The sequence below is a fragment of the Primulina tabacum genome, chromosome 1, assembly GCF_025594145.1.
Source record: "Primulina tabacum isolate GXHZ01 chromosome 1, ASM2559414v2, whole genome shotgun sequence".
Taxonomy (NCBI): Eukaryota; Viridiplantae; Streptophyta; class Magnoliopsida; order Lamiales; family Gesneriaceae; genus Primulina; species Primulina tabacum.
This window is the reverse complement of record NC_134550.1, coordinates 55,983,184-56,003,421: the sequence shown is the minus strand read 5'-3', so window position 1 is coordinate 56,003,421 and position 20,238 is coordinate 55,983,184. Positions and strand designations below refer to the sequence as shown.

The 20,238-nt window shown below is 37.2% G+C and overlaps 1 protein-coding gene across 3 annotated transcripts; it reads left to right on the top strand.

Moving 5' to 3' along the window:
• The first annotated feature begins 175 nt into the window (after positions 1-175).
• Positions 176-18,694, top strand: LOC142552112 (protein ARABIDILLO 1-like). 3 transcript variants are annotated; one of them, XM_075661761.1, is made up of 14 exons: positions 176-511; positions 874-989; positions 1,082-2,477; positions 2,655-2,813; positions 2,884-2,970; positions 3,098-3,229; positions 3,931-4,058; positions 4,204-4,291; positions 6,294-6,388; positions 7,899-7,962; positions 14,130-14,305; positions 16,783-17,001; positions 18,040-18,124; positions 18,252-18,694. In XM_075661761.1, the coding sequence occupies exons 3-14, from the start codon at positions 1,131-1,133 to the stop codon at positions 18,441-18,443; spliced, it is 2,772 nt and encodes a 923-aa protein (XP_075517876.1). In that variant the 5' UTR covers positions 176-511; positions 874-989; positions 1,082-1,130; the 3' UTR covers positions 18,444-18,694. The 3 variants fall into 3 exon arrangements, with proteins under 3 accessions (XP_075517876.1, XP_075517870.1, XP_075517862.1); XM_075661755.1 differs by having other exon boundaries at positions 1,072-2,477; XM_075661747.1 differs by having other exon boundaries at positions 874-2,477.
• The last annotated feature ends 1,544 nt before the right edge of the window (positions 18,695-20,238 follow it).

Below are 20,238 nucleotides of genomic sequence, written 5' to 3'. Positions count from 1 at the left end.
AACGTTTGAGCTTTGTAATTATCAAGTGATGTATCACTTCTCTTAGTACAAGACTGCACATTTTGCATTGATGTCATATAAAATAACATGAAAGAATGAATGATATAATTTTTTTATTTGTATTCAAGATCTATGTTATTCAAAATTATTTATTTTCTCTGAATTATGTGGAAATATCAAATACTCACAGAATGTGGCATTTCAAGCTTTCAAGGCACTTAATTTTGGTCTTTGTTTCGTCGCCGTCTTTGATATTTCGGCACAATTCTCTCCTACCCTTTCTCCTTTTGTCTTTTGTCTGCGCAAGTGTAATCGAATGAATGAATGTAAAGGAACGAGGCGTTTTCACGGATAAAGATTTGAGTCGATTTGATTTTGCTGTGCATCAGGTATCGTCACTGAAACATATACAAGGTTTCACAAATGCAATTTCCCTCAATGGGCTATAGATTTATCGTAGATTGGAGAGTTAAAGGTTTTGCTCGACGCCCACAAAGCTTAGAAAACTCAGGTACGAATGAAAGTGTAATTGATTTCGCCTTAATATGATTCACTTATGATTGGGTATTCATCCTATCTCGAGCAAGGATTTTTTGCGTGCTGTTTGAGGCTTGATATTCTGTTTTATCGCGCTTGATGTTATTGGTGGGTTTCTGATTTATGGATTGTTAACGTTCCTGGGTCCATTCGTGGTTCATCTGAGGAAGCTTTGCTCGTTTCTGGATGTGGGTTTTGAGATTAAAGTGTTTTTGACTTATGCCACCTGAATTACATCAACGATTATGAAAAAAATGGAGTCTTTAATATGTAATGGATGCTTGTCTTTTGCGCTTATGAACTGTGACCAATATTGATTGGTTTTAATGGTTTCAGGTCCGAGGACATTGTTGCAACCGGTGATTAGTAGGATCGTTGGGGTATAGTGGTTTCTGGTTTGGCAGCTGGGAGAAATTAAGGGAAGAGGCAGTTCATCACATACTGTTCGCCAGGTTATTATTTTTTTGGCTTTAGGATTGAGTATATAGAGTTTATCATACAGTGCATCATCTCAGGCTATTTTGAAGTACCTAGTTGTTGATAGCTTCTTTACTTGCCGTGGGAGAGCGTGCTTGTGCTGAAGCGGTTCAAGCATGAGTAGGAGGGTGCGCAGGAGAGTTGTTAAGAAGGGCAAAGAGAAAGTTGAATGCCCTGAGATCGATGAGAATTTGAGTTTGAATGAGAAAGGAATGGTTGATTGGACCAAACTACCTGATGACACTGTACTTCAGCTTTTCTCGTGTCTGAACTATCGTGACCGGGCGAGTCTGTCGTCAACCTGCCGCACATGGAGGACTCTGGGTAAATCACCTTGTCTGTGGCACGTATTGGATCTGCGGCCCCACAAGTTCGATTCTGCGGCTGCTGTATCTCTGGCCTCTCGGTGCGAGAATCTGCAGAAGCTTCGTTTTCGTGGTCCTGAATGCGCCGATGCTATTATAAACCTCCACGCTAATAATTTGCGTGAGATCAGCGCTGACTGTTGTAGAAAAATGACCGATGCCACTCTCTCTGTACTTGCAGCGCGGCACGAAGCGCTAGAGTGCCTTCAGTTGGGGCCAGATTTCTGTGAAAAGATTACCAGTGATGCTGTAAAAGCCATAGCAATTTGCTGTCCGCGGCTGCAGAAACTTCGACTTTCAGGTGTACATGAAGTGGATGCAGATGCTGTCAATGCTTTGGCAAAACATTGCCCGAATTTGACTGATATTGGATTCATTGACTGCCGAAAGGTAGATGAAACATACCTGGGAAATTTTGCATCAGTTCGTTTCCTTTCAGTTGCGGGGACAACTAATATAAATTGGAATTTGGTGTTGCAAAAATGGAGTAATCCACCAAACCTGACAGGCTTAGATGCCTCCAGAACAGATATTACCCCCACAACTGTTTCAAAATTTTTTTCATCCTTGCCTAGTTTGAAGGTTTTCTGTGCCTTGAATTGTCCGGCACTTGAAGAAGAGGTGGATACCACCTTTCTCTCCATTAAACATAATAAAGGTAAAGTGCTGCTAGCTGCCTTCACAGACATTCTTAAAGGAGTAGCAACCCTATTTGTCAATACACCAAAGAACAAGAGGAATATTTTCTTAGATTGGAGAAGCTTGAATATCAAGGATAGGAAGTTGGATGGAATCTTGAATTGGTTGGAATGGATAATTTCAAGTTCACTTCTACGAGTTTCTGAGAGCAATCCTCGTGGTTTGGATAAATTCTGGCTCAACCAAGGAACAACTTTGTTGCTTAGTTGCATGCAGAGTGCCCAGGAGGAAGTTCAAGAAAGGGCAGCCATGGCTCTTGCAACTTTTGTTGTAATTGATGATGAAAGTGCAAGTATAGACACTGGAAGGGCTGAGGCAGTTTTGCGAGACGGTGGCGTTCGCCTTCTCCTAAATCTTGCCTGCTCGTGGAGGGAGGGGCTTCAGGCAGAAGCTGCTAAGGTGAGATCTCTTTCATCGATGCCTTATTGAGAATGTTGTCCCATAGTTTAGCTCGTGCAATTAATCTGTCCCTGTCATCATCTATTGATCTTATTGTAAATTACTCCCGCCTTTTCAGATGGTAGAGGAAGCAATACTTAGTTGTTGACCAAATGCTGAAATTGCTTTTCTGTGTAGGCCATTGCTAACTTATCGGTGAATACCAATGTTGCGAAAGCTGTGGCTGATGAAGGAGGCATCCGGATTCTTGCAAATCTTGCTCGGTCTGTAAACAGATTGGTTGCTGAAGAGGCTGCAGGAGGACTGTGGAATCTTTCCGTTGGTGAAGAGCATAAGGTTATATCTCTGCTGTATGTTTTACTTCAATTTCATGGCATTTCATGCTTTATTCCTTTGATTATTCCAGGGTACCATTGCTGAAGCTGGCGCTATAAAAGCTTTAGTTGACCTCATCTTCAAATGGTCGAGTTGTATTGGTGGTGAAGGAGTATTGGTATGTTTTAAAAGGGAAATTGTTCTTATTTGCACTTTGTTCATGCATAGAGGTGTATTATAATTGAAATGGACTCAGAGTTGCATTAACGTGCTCCAGTGGGTTATTTTTCTTCAATTGATTTTAGGAACGTGCGGCTGGTGCATTGGCGAATTTGGCTGCAGATGATAAATGTAGCATGGAGGTTGCTGCGGTGGGCGGTGTACATTGCTTGGTATCCCTTGTTCGGAATTGCAAGGTTGAAGGAGTGCAAGAGCAGGTGGTGTTTTGTTTCAACTGAATGGAATATTGAACCATGAATATTCCTTATATTTATTTAACGCTCTTGATAGGTTAAATTTATAATTAGGAGTTTGGCCATCCTTGATGATTGATGCTTTACAGAAAGTTGTCCCAAGATAATTTGTTTGTAGAGTCTTCTTACATTCTTTGTTTTCATGTTTCGGAAGTCAATATTTACAACTTGTTTGTAAAGTCATTTGGAGTTGTTTTCTCGGCGGGGACTTGTGCTCTTCATTAGGTTTTCTGTTACTAAGGCCTAAAGCTTCCCGCTCGGGGAATAGGTTCGAAAGAACTCAACTGGCATACCGTTCTTCTATCTAAATCTAAGTGAGTGCGTTCAGGCATATGCCTTGCTGGGATATGGATCGAAACCAGATACCGGGGCACACCTAGAAATTTAGCTGGAGGGGAGTGATGGGAATGAAGGGGGATTTAATATGTTTTTAGGGTTGAAATTTAATTTTTATAATTTTTTATAAAATTTTTATTTTGTTTCACACCCTTGCTGGGTTTGCACATGCTTTATAGCAGTCCAGAGATGTTAGTGATTTTTGAATTATCAGATTCTACTCCATGGCTGTCTTACCTTCAATTAATTATTTGCGTGGAAAAATCTCCTGGCATATGAGAAAAGTTGTATCCAGTTTCTAAGTGACACACCTTGGTGTCATTGTGCAGGCAGCTCGGGCTTTGGCGAATTTGGCTGCTCATGGAGATAGCAATAGTAATAATGCTTCTGTGGGACAAGAGGCAGGAGCTCTTGAAGCTCTAGTGCAACTTACTCGCTCTCTCCATGATGGTGTTAGGTAGTGTATATTTACTGAAGTTTCATTGGCTATGTCAAGTTTTTAGCATTTTTGCATGAGGTTGGTTATTTCTGGGTTTTCCTTGTCATGTAAATGTATTAATTTCCTTTGAGTGAAAATAGCTCCAATATTGGCTGATTTTTAGGCAAGAAGCTGCTGGTGCATTATGGAATTTATCATTTGATGACAGAAATCGGGAAGCAATTGCGGCAGCTGGTGGAGTTGAGGCATTGGTATGGCATTTTTATGCAGTACATCAGTTAGATATTCTTGATTGCTTCCAAGCAACTAATAGTTTAGAGGAAACTGTGGGTTAATTTTGCAAAATCCAACTGTTTGAAACCGTACATTTGTCAAAAAGAAAAAGCATGAAGGTAAGGATATAGATTCACTGGGTCACTTACGTTCTAGGACAGCCTATTATATTGGAACAATATCAAATGCATGTCTTAGTTACTTTCACTTTTAGGCATCATATACTGGTCCTAACTGATTTATGGTATGGACCTTTCCAAAAGTTATCACATTCTCAATTTCACTCTACCTGAAATAGTCATGATAGATTGAAGAAATTTTTATAGTTGATTTTTGTTGTGTTATATATTTCTTCGAGTTGTTGAACTTACTTCAAATGAGCTACCACTTCCCAGAAGGTCAAGAATTTGAGCCTCTGTGTGATGATAATCAGCGAACCAGATGTATCTGTGGTGGAGGCAATTTGGTTTGCTGGAATTCTGGTGGGGTTATGATGACATGCTTGTGTCTAGAAAAGCGATGAATCATATACTTCATTGTCTGCTGGAGATTTTTATATCTATGTCTTTGGTGTTTGCCTTCCTCTGTCATTTATATAAGATAATGGGATTGGCGTACTTTAGTGCACTACTTATAAAACAAACTTATTGTTTTTGCAATACATTATGGCTTACATGACTTCGTTTGCATCAACCACAAGTTCAGACATCAATAATAAATAATTTTTTAAATAGCTTTTTCTTGCTTTTGCTAGGTATGTGCTTTCCTAGCTAGTTAAAGGTATTTCATTATGTTAAAAGCATCAAGAATATGTGCTTATGCTTAAGCTTAAGTTTGGACCTATGAAATCAGGAAAAATCAGTAGTAGGAGAAGCAAGCACTATTAGTGTGCATCGTATGCAGTATGCACGAGCTGTGCACATTCCTACCCAGCCAGGCACTCGGGTTTTATAACCCTGTGCAGGTCGGGAATGTGCTGTCACAGTTATGAGCAAGTTTTCAGTGCACATCGTTGAGTCTCTCATAGATAAGTTTTACCATTATCACATTCATGCTTGTATTTTGTGGTCTCTCCCGTGGAGGCTAATAGCATGAATCTTCCAAAATTGTCATTGTTGTATGTAACATCTTTTTCACTAATATCACAAGGAAATATATCCTGGAAAAGTTTACACTTAATTAAATATTACATGTTAGTCTATTACCTCCCAACTTGGTACACAAGCTTAGAAAACATCACCAGCTTTATGTTACATTACCTTGTTTTTAGATAGTTGGTTTTGTTGATGTGTATGTGCTGGAGTCTTGACTACCCATTGAGAATTATTTTGAGGATATTTGATGTACTAGCGGATGTACTCATCCACTCTATGAATATGGATAAGTACGTGTTGACTTTGACAGTGTTGTTAATCAACTGCATAAAGTAGTCCTTAAATTTTGGTTTAGTCGCTCAATGGTTGAGGAATGTTCACTCGAGTGATATTTCTGTGTCTGATATTATGTCTTATCTTTGCCAAAAGTTTTTGTATTCTTGTTGAAATGGTGTGCAAGAGTGTATATGTTCTTTTGCCTATGTTATGATGATAGTTAGATACTATTATTTGTAAATTGGGCCAGTAACTCTTGATCCAGTTTGTGGATCTCTAATAGGCGGGGAAATTAAGTTGCATTCTAATTTACTTCATTTTATAACTTACAATATCAGATTGTGTTGATTTTGTCTGCATTCTGTGTGAACTATCTCAAAATTGCTTTTAACATAGTAGCAAAATTGTTATTTCTCTTAAAGCTATCTACGGCAATTGTACTGTATTCATCGGAGTTTTACATGATTTGTCTGGTATTACCTTTTCCCTCTGTTCTGCTCTACTCTACTCTTACACCACCAATGGTTCTTATCAATTGACTTGGTGTTTATAATAACTTCGCAGAAGAATTCCAGCTCATGCTGGCTGTTCAATTTTTTGTGATCCATAGGTTGTTCTAGCACGTTCCTGTTCAAATGCCTCTCACGGCCTTCAGGAGAGGGCTGCCGGTGCTCTTTGGGGATTGTCAGTTTCAGAAGCAAATAGGTATAAGCATTACAGTTGTTTGTATGATATTTCTGCTTCAGATGATGGTCTTTGGCAGATGTAATGTGAAAAGCTCTGCATAGTTTTTCTGTATACCCAATTTGCACCAATCCAGTTTAGTAGAAATGACCAAAGCAAACTTCTATTTATTTTGATATCCATTCAAGGAGATTTTTAATGCAAACCAAGTCCATTGTAACTTTATTGATACTTGTGGGCCTCCACGGACACATCAAACAGCTAATGCACAGCTTAACTCTTCCTAAAGCTTGGGTCACATAAACCAAAACCGTTGAGGCTAAGGTTCTCATGAGCATGTCCGAGTGTTGAAGAGAATAATTGTTCGCATTATTAAATTATGTTGTTCCATGATATCAATTTCAGTGTGGAGCATAGTTGTCAAGGGCGCAAGGCACACCGAGGCTCACAAGGGCCATGGAGCCTGAGACGCAAGGGCGAGGCGCGCGCCTTACAGCAAGACGTGCATTTTTTAATTTTTTTTATAAAAAAATTATCTTAGAATAAATATATTAAAATGTGAAATAATTAAGTCACGATATCACACAAAAAAATTAATAAATTCGTAGTAATTAGTAATATGATTAAAATTCTTCAATCATCCAAATTAAGTTCATCTTCTTCCATTGAATCATCTGAGTCCCCAGAAATTTCGGACTTGTATTCTTCTTGAATTTGATCATTTTTTTATCAACATCATTTTCTTCTTCCTTTTCATACAAAAGATGTGAAATCGGTCTTTTTGGTTGTTTTGAATGTAGATGCTCTCACCTCGTTCTTTTGTTCAGTGGTCTCTTCTTTTCATTCCAATGTTGGGGCTCTGGGTTGCTAGGATTTGGGTTTGGGCTATTTGTTTTAAACAAATAATTAAAAAAATTCACCCAGTGCCCGAGTAAACTTCCAAGGCTATTTCAGGCGAGTGTCCGGGCTCGTCTTAATAAATCGTTGTGCCTGAGATGACCTCAACTGCGCCTGAGATGACCCCAGGCACAGGGTCCTTGCCTAGTGGCGCCTCTCGTCTTTGATAATTATGGTATGGAGTATTGAAAGGCTTTGCAAGAAAAATTTCAACCCTAACCTCAAAAACTTGTAGCTGCTTACCTAGTTACCTTGTTTGTTTAAACATTCATGCCTTCAGCTTTTTTTTTTCCATTTTTCGGTGGGTTGACACCAGGTAGTTAGATGAATTCTATCCTGGCATAACCAAAATCAACGAAAGAATTGCAGTAAATTGGTTGGTGGTGAAGCATAACAACAAGAACAAATCTCATCCACATCTACAACTTAGATCAAATTATACTGGCGTGTCTATTGTAAGCTTAGAATTGGACAATGGAGTTTTGCTATTTGTCGACAGCTCTTCTGTATACCATCTTTTATGCTTTATAATGTGTCAGTTTTGCGGCATATCTATCCATATTTGGTGGATATATAGTTTTTGACCAATTATTATCTATTAATTTATTTTTTGACAATATGTTTCTTGTAATAGCATTGCCATTGGTCGAGAAGGCGGTGTGGCACCTCTAATTGCACTGGCACAATCAGATGCTGCGGTGAGTTTTCGTATTAACACCATAACTGTCATTTGGGTTTTTTTTGGGTTGTCATTTTTGCAATCCAAGCATGTTAGGTAAATGTGGTTTTTCATTTCTTTTTCTCCACTATAAAATCCCTTCACTTGCGATTCTGATTTTCACTAATTGACATAACTAACTTCTGTAAGTATCATCGATTGCATTCATGTTAAAAGTGGATATAATCCAGAAAACCATATAACTGGCCACTAACTATTCTTTATCGAAGATTATTGTAATGTTCGTGATTGTAAGAAAGATCGTGGTAGGATCAGACATTACTAACAATTGATTTTTCTGGAGTGGCGGAGGGTGTAAGTTATGGTTATCGTAATAACTTCTGAGGGGAGAAACCTGAATGACATGATGGATTCAGGACTGGTAGGAAGTTGGTGGTATGCTATGACTGCAGTCCGAGCAAGAACATTATATGGCCTGTAAAACAGCGGTTGTGTTTCGAGTATTGTTGGTTGCAGGTCGAGTTCTGTCCATAAGATTGAAGCCTGACCAGTACTGATTACTGACTCGATATTGTGCATCATCTTTTCTTATCGGCAGGTCGCTTCATATTATTTTTAGTATTGGCAATATTTTGCTTGAGATTGTAGAGAATACTATCTAGTTGAAAGAAAGATTCCACGCGAACAAGTACTTCACAAGCAATGCATTTATCAAATTCAAGTGGATTCGGCCTCGGAAACATTCTGATGTGTCCAATTTTTCGTAGGGGTATTGAATAGGTACAGGTAAACGATTCGCGTAGGACAAGGTAATCATGAAACCTTGACCGATGTACCTGGCAGCTCGTAGTGTTTGTGGACTAGAATTTAAGAACTCAATTAACATAGGAAACATATTGAACATCTGTAAATAAAATGATACTTGTTTCTTTCTCTCGTTTCAGATAAGTTTTTTTTTAAAAAAACGTTATTTTATTAATGATATGTTAAGAACAAATTACATCGGTGGACTAGTGGTCCACTACATCATGAAGTACATATGACGAAAGTTGTTTTAACGATACACAAAAGCCCAATCTCGCAATATATCTAATATCGAGACATTCTTCAAGTCATCATGAGTGCCGATCCACATAGCTACTGTGATCTTGATTTTTTTCCAGCATTGTTCTCTAGTTTCTTCCTTGTCATAAAAAATTCTTCTATTTCTTTTAAGTCATACTATCCAGCATATGCAATGAACCACGACTTGCCAAAAAATTCTTCTCCTCTTGCCAGTTAGCTGTCCTAAATTCATAGAAAATAAATCCCCTGTTGACTTCGGCGTCACCCAAACAAAACCAAGCTCTTGAAAAGCTGTAGCCCACAATCCGGTCGTGAATGGACATTGGATGAGCATATGATCCTTAGTTTCCGCTTCATTTCTACACAACACACCAATTTGGGCAAATAGCAATTGAGGGCCACTTTTTTTGCATTATCTCCGAGGTCGGTAGCTTACCCTGAGTCGCTGTCCATGAAAATACTTGATTTTTTTTGGAACCGGAACCTTCCAAATTTGATTGAATAGAGGAAAAACTGGAAAACGAGTGTGTGGAAAAAAAGACTCGAAGAATGATTTGACCGAAAAAAAACCAGAAGAATCCCCTCTTTACACTGGGAAATCATTTACCCCTTCAATCAATGTAGTGCTCTCTAACATACCTAATAACTCAGACAACTGGAAAATCTCTACATCTCCGACCGCCCTTCTAAAATGGAAGTCCCATGATTGAGTAGACTATGCATTATCAAAATGGACAAAGTAAGAAATAGGCAAATTATGAACATCTGATAACTGAAATAAAGCCGGAAAAAGTTTTTTGAAAGAAGAATCCCTCCACCACCTATCTTCCCAAAATCTCGCCTTGTTACCTCCTCTCACTTCATTAGAGACACGCTGCTGAAAAGTCGGGTATATTCGAGAAATAAACTTCCAAGGGCGTCAGAACGTAACGTTTCTTGCCAACCCCGCATCCCACCCATTCTCTTGTAAACCATATATACTTCCAATAACTTTCTTCCACAACGTCCCATCTTCCGTACAAAATCTCCACCACCACTTGCCCAACATGGGCTTGTTTCTCAAGATAATATTCCCAACACCCAATCCACCTTTTTCCTTAGGTTTGCACACATGCTCCCACGGGACCAAGTGGCTATGCACATCTCCATCCGCTCCATCCCAAAGAAAATTTCTTGAAATCCTCTCCATCAACTCCGCTATACCTTTAGGCACCCTAAGAAGAGACATGTAATATATCGGAATTGCATTTAAAACCGATGATATCAATGTTAATCTTCCCCCTCTTGACAAATAAATTTTTTTCCAACTTGCCAATTTTTTCGACATCTTAGCCACAATGGGTTTCCAAAACGATGCTTTTATCGGATTTCTACCTAAAGGCATTCCCAAATACGTAATTGGCCAAATCTCCTTATCACATCCAATTTGTTGTGCCAACAGTTCAACTTCTCTTTGTTCACAGTAGATACTCAAGAGAGCACTTTTTTCCCAGTTGATTTTTAATCCAGACATATGACAAAATGATTTCACAACTTGAACCAAAGACCTGATATGTACCCAATTCCTTACCAAAAATAGTGTGTCGTCTGCAAACAGAATGTGGGATATCTGTATCTTTTCTCTAACAACCTCGATCCCCTTTATAAAAAATTCCTTTCCTTAGCTTTGTCAATCAATCTCCCCAGCACATCCACTACCAAATTGAACAATAAAGTCGACAGTGGATCTCCCTGTCTAACCTCTTTATGCGCGTTAATTTTTCCCTTGGCCTCCCGTTAATCATAACAAAAAATGTTACGTTCGACATACATCTTTTAATCCACTTTCTCCATCTCCCTCCAAACCTCTTTTTCATCAAAACAAAATCCAGGAATTCCCAATTCACATTGTCATAAGCCTTTTCGAAATCCACCTTAAACACCCATCCTTTCTTCTCCTTCCTCATTCCCTTTTCGAGTAGTTCATTCGCTATAAGGCCACAATCGAGTATTTGTCTTCCCTCAACGAAAGCATTCTGAGATTATGATATTGTCTCTGATATCACATTCCTGATCCTCGCAGTGAAGATTTTTGCTATAATTTTATACAAGCTTGTTGTAAAGCTAATCGGTCTGAAATCCTTCACTTTGATAGATTCTTTTTTTTTTTCCGGATCAAACAAATATATGTTTTGTTGGTTACACCATTTATGATTCCGGTGCGAAAGAAATCATTGAAAACCTTCATTAAATCTTTTTTAACTATATCCCCATTATTGAAAAAAAGCCAAAGTAAACCCATCAGTCCCCGGACTCTTACCCCCATCACACTGAAAAACTGTTTTCTTGATCTCCTATTCTGAGAACTGCTTCTCTAACTCTCGACTCAAAACTCCATCAATGGGGCACCACTCCACTCCTTCAATCCCCCAACTTCTCGCATATGTCAAACTATACAAGTCCTTAAAAAACTTCAAAATAATGGAGACAATTTCATCCTCATCACTCGTAATCGATCCAGCATCCCTTTCCAATCTGTTAATGGTAGTCTTAAAAGTGAGTGGAAAAATTTAGAATTCTGATTTCCCTCTTTGATCCATTTAATCATGTTTTTTTATAATTGATTTGATTCTTTCGACATATCAACTCATCTAACAACCATTTTGCCTCTTTTCTTTCATTCGATACTTCTTCCGATCCCTGATCCTCACTCTCTAATACATCCAATATGCTGATTTTTGTCTTAACTCCGCTACTTTCATTTCCACCATCCCATAAACCTCTGCATTCCATCTTCTAATTTCAACCTTCATCGCCTTGAGTTTCATCATAAATTTGTATCCCTCTCATCCTTAAAACTCCGCATTGTTCCACCACGATATTGCTAAAGTTTTAAAACATTTGTCCCTCAACCACACGTTCTCGAATCTAAAAGGTTTCGGACCCACTTACTTTTTTCCGAATCCAAGACCACTGGAAAATGATCTTATGTGATTCTTGGCAAGATTGTTTGTCTATAAAATGGATAAGTTTCGGTCCATCCTGCCGTGAACAAGAATCTGTCCAATCTGCAACAAATTGGTGAATCCCTTAAAAATTCGACCACGTGAACTTTCCATTCGGTAAAGGTGGATCACACAACTCCAGTTCTTGTATCAATGTATCAAAACATAGCATGCTCGAATTCTGTGATCGACTATTCATTTTCTCACTTGACGTTCTAACCACATTAAAATCTTCTCCCAAACACCATCTATCGCCACATACAACTCTCAACCCGGCCAATTCATCCCACAAATTATTTCTGAATCTTGGTTTACATGGCCCATACACAGCCGTAAACCACCAATCAGTGTACTCATCCTTTTGAATATGGACTGAAACCGAAAATTCCCCTATCAAGTTATCCTTAACTGAAATGAACCTTGGATCCCACATAATCAAAATCCCCCCTGACCAACTGCAGGTAAACTAACCCACTCCACAAACCTTGATTTCCATATACTTGCAATAAATCTCCTATCCACCACCTCTTTTTTTCTGTTTTTTCTTTAGCAAGGACGGCACGTATCAATCCCTTGTGTCTAGCTGAAACCCCACCCCTAATATTCCATGAAAGAACTTTCATCGATACACTTCATCAACCCTCACACTCTAACTGAACCTACACTTTTGTCTCACCACCATCCTTCCTGTCTTCTTGAATATCAGAAAATTCCACTTTTTCTACACCCATCTTAGATAGACACTCATTTTCAACCGCCCACTCACTTTCCAGCATCTCCAGGCCCTCACAACTCTTTGCTTCCATCCCGTATTGCTGCCCTAAAGAATTGTTCCCCGACATACCCGACTCTTCAACCACTTGCGAATTCCCCACCCCTCCTTTATTCTCTACCCCTCCCCCCAACCCCATATTTGAACCCGAGAAAGAAATAGAATGGAAATAATTTTGATCAAGAATAGAAGGATTGGGTACAATGAAAACCTTACTCGGAGATAATTCAAAAAAGTCCCCTAAATCTTCAAGTTCCATGGAGTGCTGAGTCGACTCATCAGAAGTTCCATCGCATAGCCGCAAAGACATTGTTCAAGCCTATGGTTAGTGACCTCTGGTTGTTCGTCCATTCGGGACCGACCCAGCACCAAAGATACACAATTTTTTTCATGGTGGTGCATGGCCTTGTACACACATTCTTTTTCTTTCGGGGCCATGGTACGGCACGAAACCTTTGCCGTGGCATTTCTCACTAGTTGTTTGGCATCGAGGTACTCCAACTTGGACTTTTTCCTCATGATATATCTTACTTTACTTTTCTATTTTCATCTATACATAACCAAAAACAAAGATAAATAACTATAAATGTTGATTAAAACATCAAAACAGCCCAATATCGACAAATTAAACCGACGAAATATTCGTATAAAATGAACTTATCAAGCATCTCCACCAGAAGGAGCATTAGCTGAGGCAAATGAGTTGCTGGCGATTGTGGATTTTAGTTTTGGAGTTAAGATTGGTGTGTTTTTTAATGGCGGACATCTCGTGGAGGATTTCTCTAACTGCTGCACCAATGGCATCGAGTTACTTGTCATGTCCTGCAATTTGAGAGACATTCACAATTTGGGTTGATGCATAAGTCACATCTGTCATGCAAATGCTGGTGTAGTGTCAACAAGAGCACCCGAAAATGATGGGTTGTGATGAGTGGTAATTTAAGAATACCCATGATCCCGACATGGTGGAAAGATGGAGATAAACTTTTACTCAAAATTTTCTTTGTTCATACAATTGTTCGTTCTCGCAATTTAAAGTCGAATTAGTTACCAAACTTCCAATACTTTCGAGATACGTGTAGGTCAAAATCCAAGCAAGTCACAAAATATTGTTACATGACTATATTTGTTACTGTAGGACACCACTATTCTTGAGCTTGTGTGCAAGGTATTCCATAAACTTCCTCCTTTTCTACCTTAGCTTCCAGCTAGTGCATAATGTAATCTTTCTAAGTATTGTTGATCATCTGGGATCAATATGCGTGCTTCTTATATCACACTTAGTACTAACTCCTCCTTATATGATTAGTATTTTGTTTCTCACTAAAATGTGAAACAATCTTTGCACATGCATTATATTTTCAGGATGTACACGAGACTGCGGCAGGAGCTCTTTGGAATCTTGCTTTCAATCCTTGTAATGCTTTCTCAATTGTCGTGGAAGGGGGGGTTCCTGTGCTGGTTCATCTTTGTTCTTCTTCTACATCAAAAATGGCACGCTTTATGTCTGCATTGGCCTTGTCTTATATGTTTGACGGAAGGTATTCAACAATTCTCTGACGTGGTTTCTATTATTTTATTAGCATTTTGTTGTTCGTAGTCATTGTATATACACTTTTAGTTTTTACCTTCCATTGACACAATGCAAATTTCATTATTGACATATCTTTTCAGTTGAGAAAATTGCAAGTGCACCAAGTTATGATATAATCGGATTTGAGTCTGAGTTGGTCTCACAAAGACCAGTATTTAATTCCTTAACTTAAGCTAGACTAAATCAAATAAATGAGATCAAGGTAAAATATTAAATCTAATAAACTAAAAACTAAGGAAATTTGCCAATTAAATCTATCAGTGGGCAATGATCGAAGAAGAATTCATATTCAAATAAAAAAAAAACCAAGACACACGATATTGCTAAACTCTACTATGTTCACACATGTTAAAATTCAGTCAATTGACAAATTTTGCACAATCACGGTGAAATCTACTAATTTCTTTATTAATCAATCACTCGATTTAATCTACCTATTTAAACGTCACATTCCAATTACTCATAATTGAATTTAAGTAAGATTTAAATGTTTTACCTAAAATTGCACATATAAATTAAATTATATTCTTAGTCGATTGTACTATGTGTTAATTGACGTCTTTTAGCTGATATCAACAAATATGTAAATAATTGACAAGGTTATTTACAAGCAATAATAAACCAACTTTAATCAATAATTGAGAGCAAAAATTAAATTTCATTACAAACAAATCAAATATCAAAACATATTATTGTCTTGGCCCTGTCAGATCTTAGTATAAAGAAATTTATTTCATAATGTTTGAATTCATATAAATTAATTCTAGAAAGAAAATAAGAAAATCTCATCGTGATTGACGTGATTTCCCTTAAAGTTATCTTCCTTTCCTCTCAAACCCCATCAGTAAAAAAAGGAATCGTCAAAAGTCTATAAAAATTGTCCAAGACCTGGTATTTATAATTTTTTATTTTTTTCCCGTAAAAGAGTCATGCTTGGACTTGAACTCTTCCCAAAATCTAAAAAATATCGAGTTTTATGGAAATTCCGTCTTTTCCTGATTTTCTGAGATTTTTCAGGATTTTTTTGTCGGGATACCGTTTTGCTTCACAATGCATATGCTCAATTTACACCGATACATACCTGAGTACGGAGGCAGCCCAAAATTGATCCTCGGAAATTCCTTCCTTTCTCTTAAGGTCCTTTTTTGTTTTTTTGGGGCCTTTTGCTATGTGGCATTGAATTACCTAACCTCCTTTCTATAATTGAACTTTTTCGATACTTTGGTCAAACCTAGGAACTATATAAAATAAGACGAAATAAGTGCAAAATACAGAATAAAAACGCTAGATAAGCACGAATATGTTGAAACAATCCCTAAAATCTCTATAGCATTCTTGTTAATTAATTATCTTTCCAAGTTTTACAATGGCGGATGTCCACTCCGTAGCTCAGTGATCACGTACCATATTTGCACTCATTCTCATTGCATTATCTTGTCTTTTGTAAAGAGCTGTTTCTGAAAGGCAGTAAACAATAAATCTGGAATCGAAGGGTATTAATCTGGAATCATAATCCATGGACATTTTGTTCATCTGTGTATCTCAAGAATACTGTACACTCGAAAAATCTGAAGGTTCTGGGAGCACCTTTGAACAAACTACTTGAACCGAGTCTTTCCCCTTCAACTTTAAATAATTTACTTTATCAAGCGAGATTTGTGCAACATCTGACTTGGTATTCGACAAAGATTTTCAGTTCTAATGCGCTTGACTCGGTTTAATAAATCTGGATAATTTCTTGTGCCTCCCTTGATACATTATACTCAGACCTCTAATCAGATGATGTTTTTTGCATCTACTGCCCTGACTCCCTGAGGTTTTAAAATGTTAACATGCTTGGGTGTAAAAGTGACTAAAATGTGTACGTCTTCTTCCCCTTATTATTTGTTTGAAGAACTACTTGTGTTATTTGGACATACCTAAAGGGGGGCAAATGAAATTTCTATGGCAAAAACTGTGTATATAATTCCCTGCACTTTGACATGTAAAATAATGTTCCAGATGAGTATATCCTTCTTTTAAAATTAGTTTTGAATCTAAATTGGCTCGTGTATCACTAAGGAGTTTGTGCTTCAGAGAACTGTATGCTACACGTAATAATGGACTTGTTTTAATTGGAGTGGTTATATATTTTATCATAAATTGTTTGACTATGCAATATTTTCCTGTTGCCCGACTTCCATATAATGCACAGGCAAGCCATTGAATTCAAACAAGAAGCTTTCTTTCATTTGTTGGTACTTTCTTCAAAAATAAAAAATAAAAAAATTTAAGTTATGAACTGCTGAAATTTGAAAGTTTTTTCTTTTTTCAAGGATAGGGGTTCTATGAATTTTTTTTATGCTTCACTTTTCCCGTCTCCATTGCTTTTGGAAAGTGGCAGGTATTGGCCACAGCGTTGTGAAATTTTCAATTTATGTGCAGAATTGATGAAATTGCCCACATAGGAACATCAACTAGTCCTTCCAAGAGTATGACCTTAGATGGTGCCAGAAGATTGGCTTTGAAGCAGATTGAAGCATTTTTCTTGACATTTACTGACCCCCATGCTTTTTCTAGTGCTGCTGTCTCATCAGCTCCTGCAGCATTGAATCAAGTAACAGAATGTGCTCGTATTCAAGAAGCAGGCCATCTTAGATGCAGGTTCTCTCTCTCTCTCTCTCTCTCTCTCTCTCTCTCTCTCTCTAGATCTCTCTAGAGAGAGAGAGAGAGAGAGAGAGAGAGAGAGAGGTGTTTTGTAGAGATACTCTCCCCTTAATTCAGTATGAATGATATTCCTTTATCACTGACGTAAACTGGATTTTACCGGTTCTTTACCTATCTAAATCAAAATCCCAGGGGAGACTACTTATTTTACATTCTTTCAGTTCTACCGACAAATTTTTCTAAATCATTTTAAGTTAGCTAGCCACATTGCATGATCAAGTTCTGTGAATAAAAAACTTTGACCACTCTCTCCGGATTTGTCAATTTCTCGTGCTTGTGTTTTGACAATCTTTTATTGCACAAAAGGATTTGTGTGCATGTTCTAAATTAGACTTGAAAGCTGATTGTGGGATCTGCCAAATTTGCATTGATGTGAGCTTGGAAACTTACTTTGCTTATTATCTAAAGATTGTTAGATGATTAATACACTGTCTGGGAAGAAACAATGGATTTCTGTGGGTTCGATGTATCTCCGCACATTATTGGAATTTTCTATTCTACACATGGAGTGTTCTCCACTATGGTTAACGTTAGACCTTGGATCAGGAGCCAGTGATCTAATGGTGTTGAGACGTGGGGATTGGGGAGAATTACTCCCGGAGGAGGATATAGATCAACTCCACATTATTTTGATAATTGCTTACTGATTACCAGCTTTTCATGACTTTTTCAAAGCACTTTTCTGTTTGTAAGTTGCCGCTATCCATGTTATCATGATGTAGGTGGGAACTGTTCTGATAACATATTTTATCGTAGTGCATTATTGAAATCCGTTAGTTGTACCATTTACACCAAAAGAGTACTCGCAAAATAGTTTTTTGACATACTAGTTTTATTATATCATTCCTCGTGAGCCCTCAATCTATGTTCTTTGTGTGGTGTCTGAAGTTTTTTCTGGTTGGTGCCTAACTATAATTGTCTTGCACCTTTGGCTACTTCTGTACTTATTGTCCTGATACTTCTATTTTTATTCAGTGGAGCTGAGATTGGAAGATTTGTTGGTATGCTACGAAATCCTTCTTCTGTTCTGAAGGCATGTGCTGCATTTGCTCTTCTTCAGGTACATCAAACAAGGATTCATACACGACAAAATTCATACATTCTCGCCCCTCATTATTCTTGACCTATATATAAATTAGATTATTACTGCTCGCATTTTGTTGACATCTCTTGTTCAACCTTTCAAGTTTACGATCCCTGGGGGCCGGCACTCCCTGCACCACGTGATCCTTCTCCAAAACGCTGGAGCTCCTCGAGTACTTCGTGCAGCAGCAGCAGCAACAGGTGCCACACTCGAAGCCAAAATTTTTGCTCGTATCGTGCTTAGAAATCTGGAGCAACATCACATGGAATCTTCTGTCGGAAGAGCATCTGTGTAGATAACAGTTTTTCATTTAGAATCTGCATTCCATTCTCAGAAAAAAGGTCCAGCTTATTTTTCTTGATGACGAGTTACCTACATTATATTCGACCGTGGTTCCATATCCTATGATTTGAAATTGAGACTTGTGAGATGAAATAAATTTTCCTTTTTGGGTTTTAATTTATGCGCTCGAGGTGTTGGTGGGTGTAAAATCAAAATATTAATTTTATTCGCATTAATTAAGTATGGGCCTGAGTATGACATCAATTGCACTCGTGACAAATGTGGGTCAAAGTTATCTAAGTGAAATCGTTTCATAATTTTATCTTTCAATCAAACATAACTTTATAATATTCTTTTTATTATTAATAATAATATTATTATTGTTAATATTAATATTAATATCAATATTATTTTTTAATAAACATTCATCTCTTTTATTTTATTTCAAATTCGTATTTTTTGGAGGAAAACATTCGAAGTCATGAGTTCAACATTTTAATGAAGTTGTTCGTCGTTGGTATTTATTTTATTTATGCATCTTAAATAGTACTTATCAATGCATGCAAATAAATTTACCAAGTAAAAAAATTATAAAAAAGTTTCATCAGTTTTTTTATTAAATTATTGTAAAAATTTATCTCATCTTTCTGACCCAAATTTTTTAAAGCTCGATTTTTATTTAGAACGAAGGATCGGTTTATCGTGAATATATTATTATTATTATTATTATTATTATTATTATTTTTGACACGAATATATATTATTTTTGTCTTGTCGTCGAATATAAAAATAAATAAAACAAACTGTTATTTAAATTCAGATTAGTAATTGATATAATTTTCAATGAATGTCCATAGCATTGAAATTTGTTAACTTGCACTTCTTATTTTAAAATTTGTGATAGATAAATCATATTACCTGAAATTCATTGAAATCAATCTTTTGCATGACAACCAATGCTCTAATGCAAAAACCGACAATTAATTTAAAAAATCATATGTTGTTAGGGAAAAAATAATAGAACGATCAATTAAAGGAAAAATAAACAAATTTAGAAGTAAAAGAATTGAAGGAAGGAAAAGGGAAATTGTTGGCAACTCGGATATTAGAATACTGCCGTTTATCACTTTACACTACCAAAACCAAAAGCCTTTATTTGCTATAAAAACGCAAAGATTTTGTCACAATTAACAAACTATTCTTCCCTACCAACCGTTCTCTCTCCCCTACAGAGTCTTGGGAGGAACAAATTCGTGGGTTTTGAAAACCCAGTAAATCGATCCAGGTGTTTATTTTGATTATTAATGTCTTCATTTTTGTGTTCTAACTTTTGATGGAAACCCAATTTGCCTTGGTTTTTTTGTTGCTATGATCACCTTTTGGTTGTCTCATTCATGGGTGACTTGCTCGTTTTATGGTCAATTTCCATTTCTTGTTTTGGGTATTCAAAGGTGATTCGATCAGAAATCAAGATTGAGTTTTTCTTGGGGAAGGGTTTCTTTTTCCCTTCCTTCCCTGCATTTTTGTGAAGATTTGTATTCATTATTGGGGTGCTGACAGCTCTGATTGACTTCGTTTGAATTCTTTCTTGTTGTTTATCTTTTTCTTTTTTCATTTATCTCTTTTTTCTATTTATTTTTTTATTTGGAGAAGTCACGAATTTATATAATTCCTACCCTTTATAGCTATTATCTGTCAGCGTGTGCTGTGCCTGTGCCTTGTGCATTTATTAGTTTGGGTTTGAGTGGTATGCTTGTGTCTTGATCTGACTTTGAATTCAAGTTTAGAAAAGAAGATGAACTTGATTA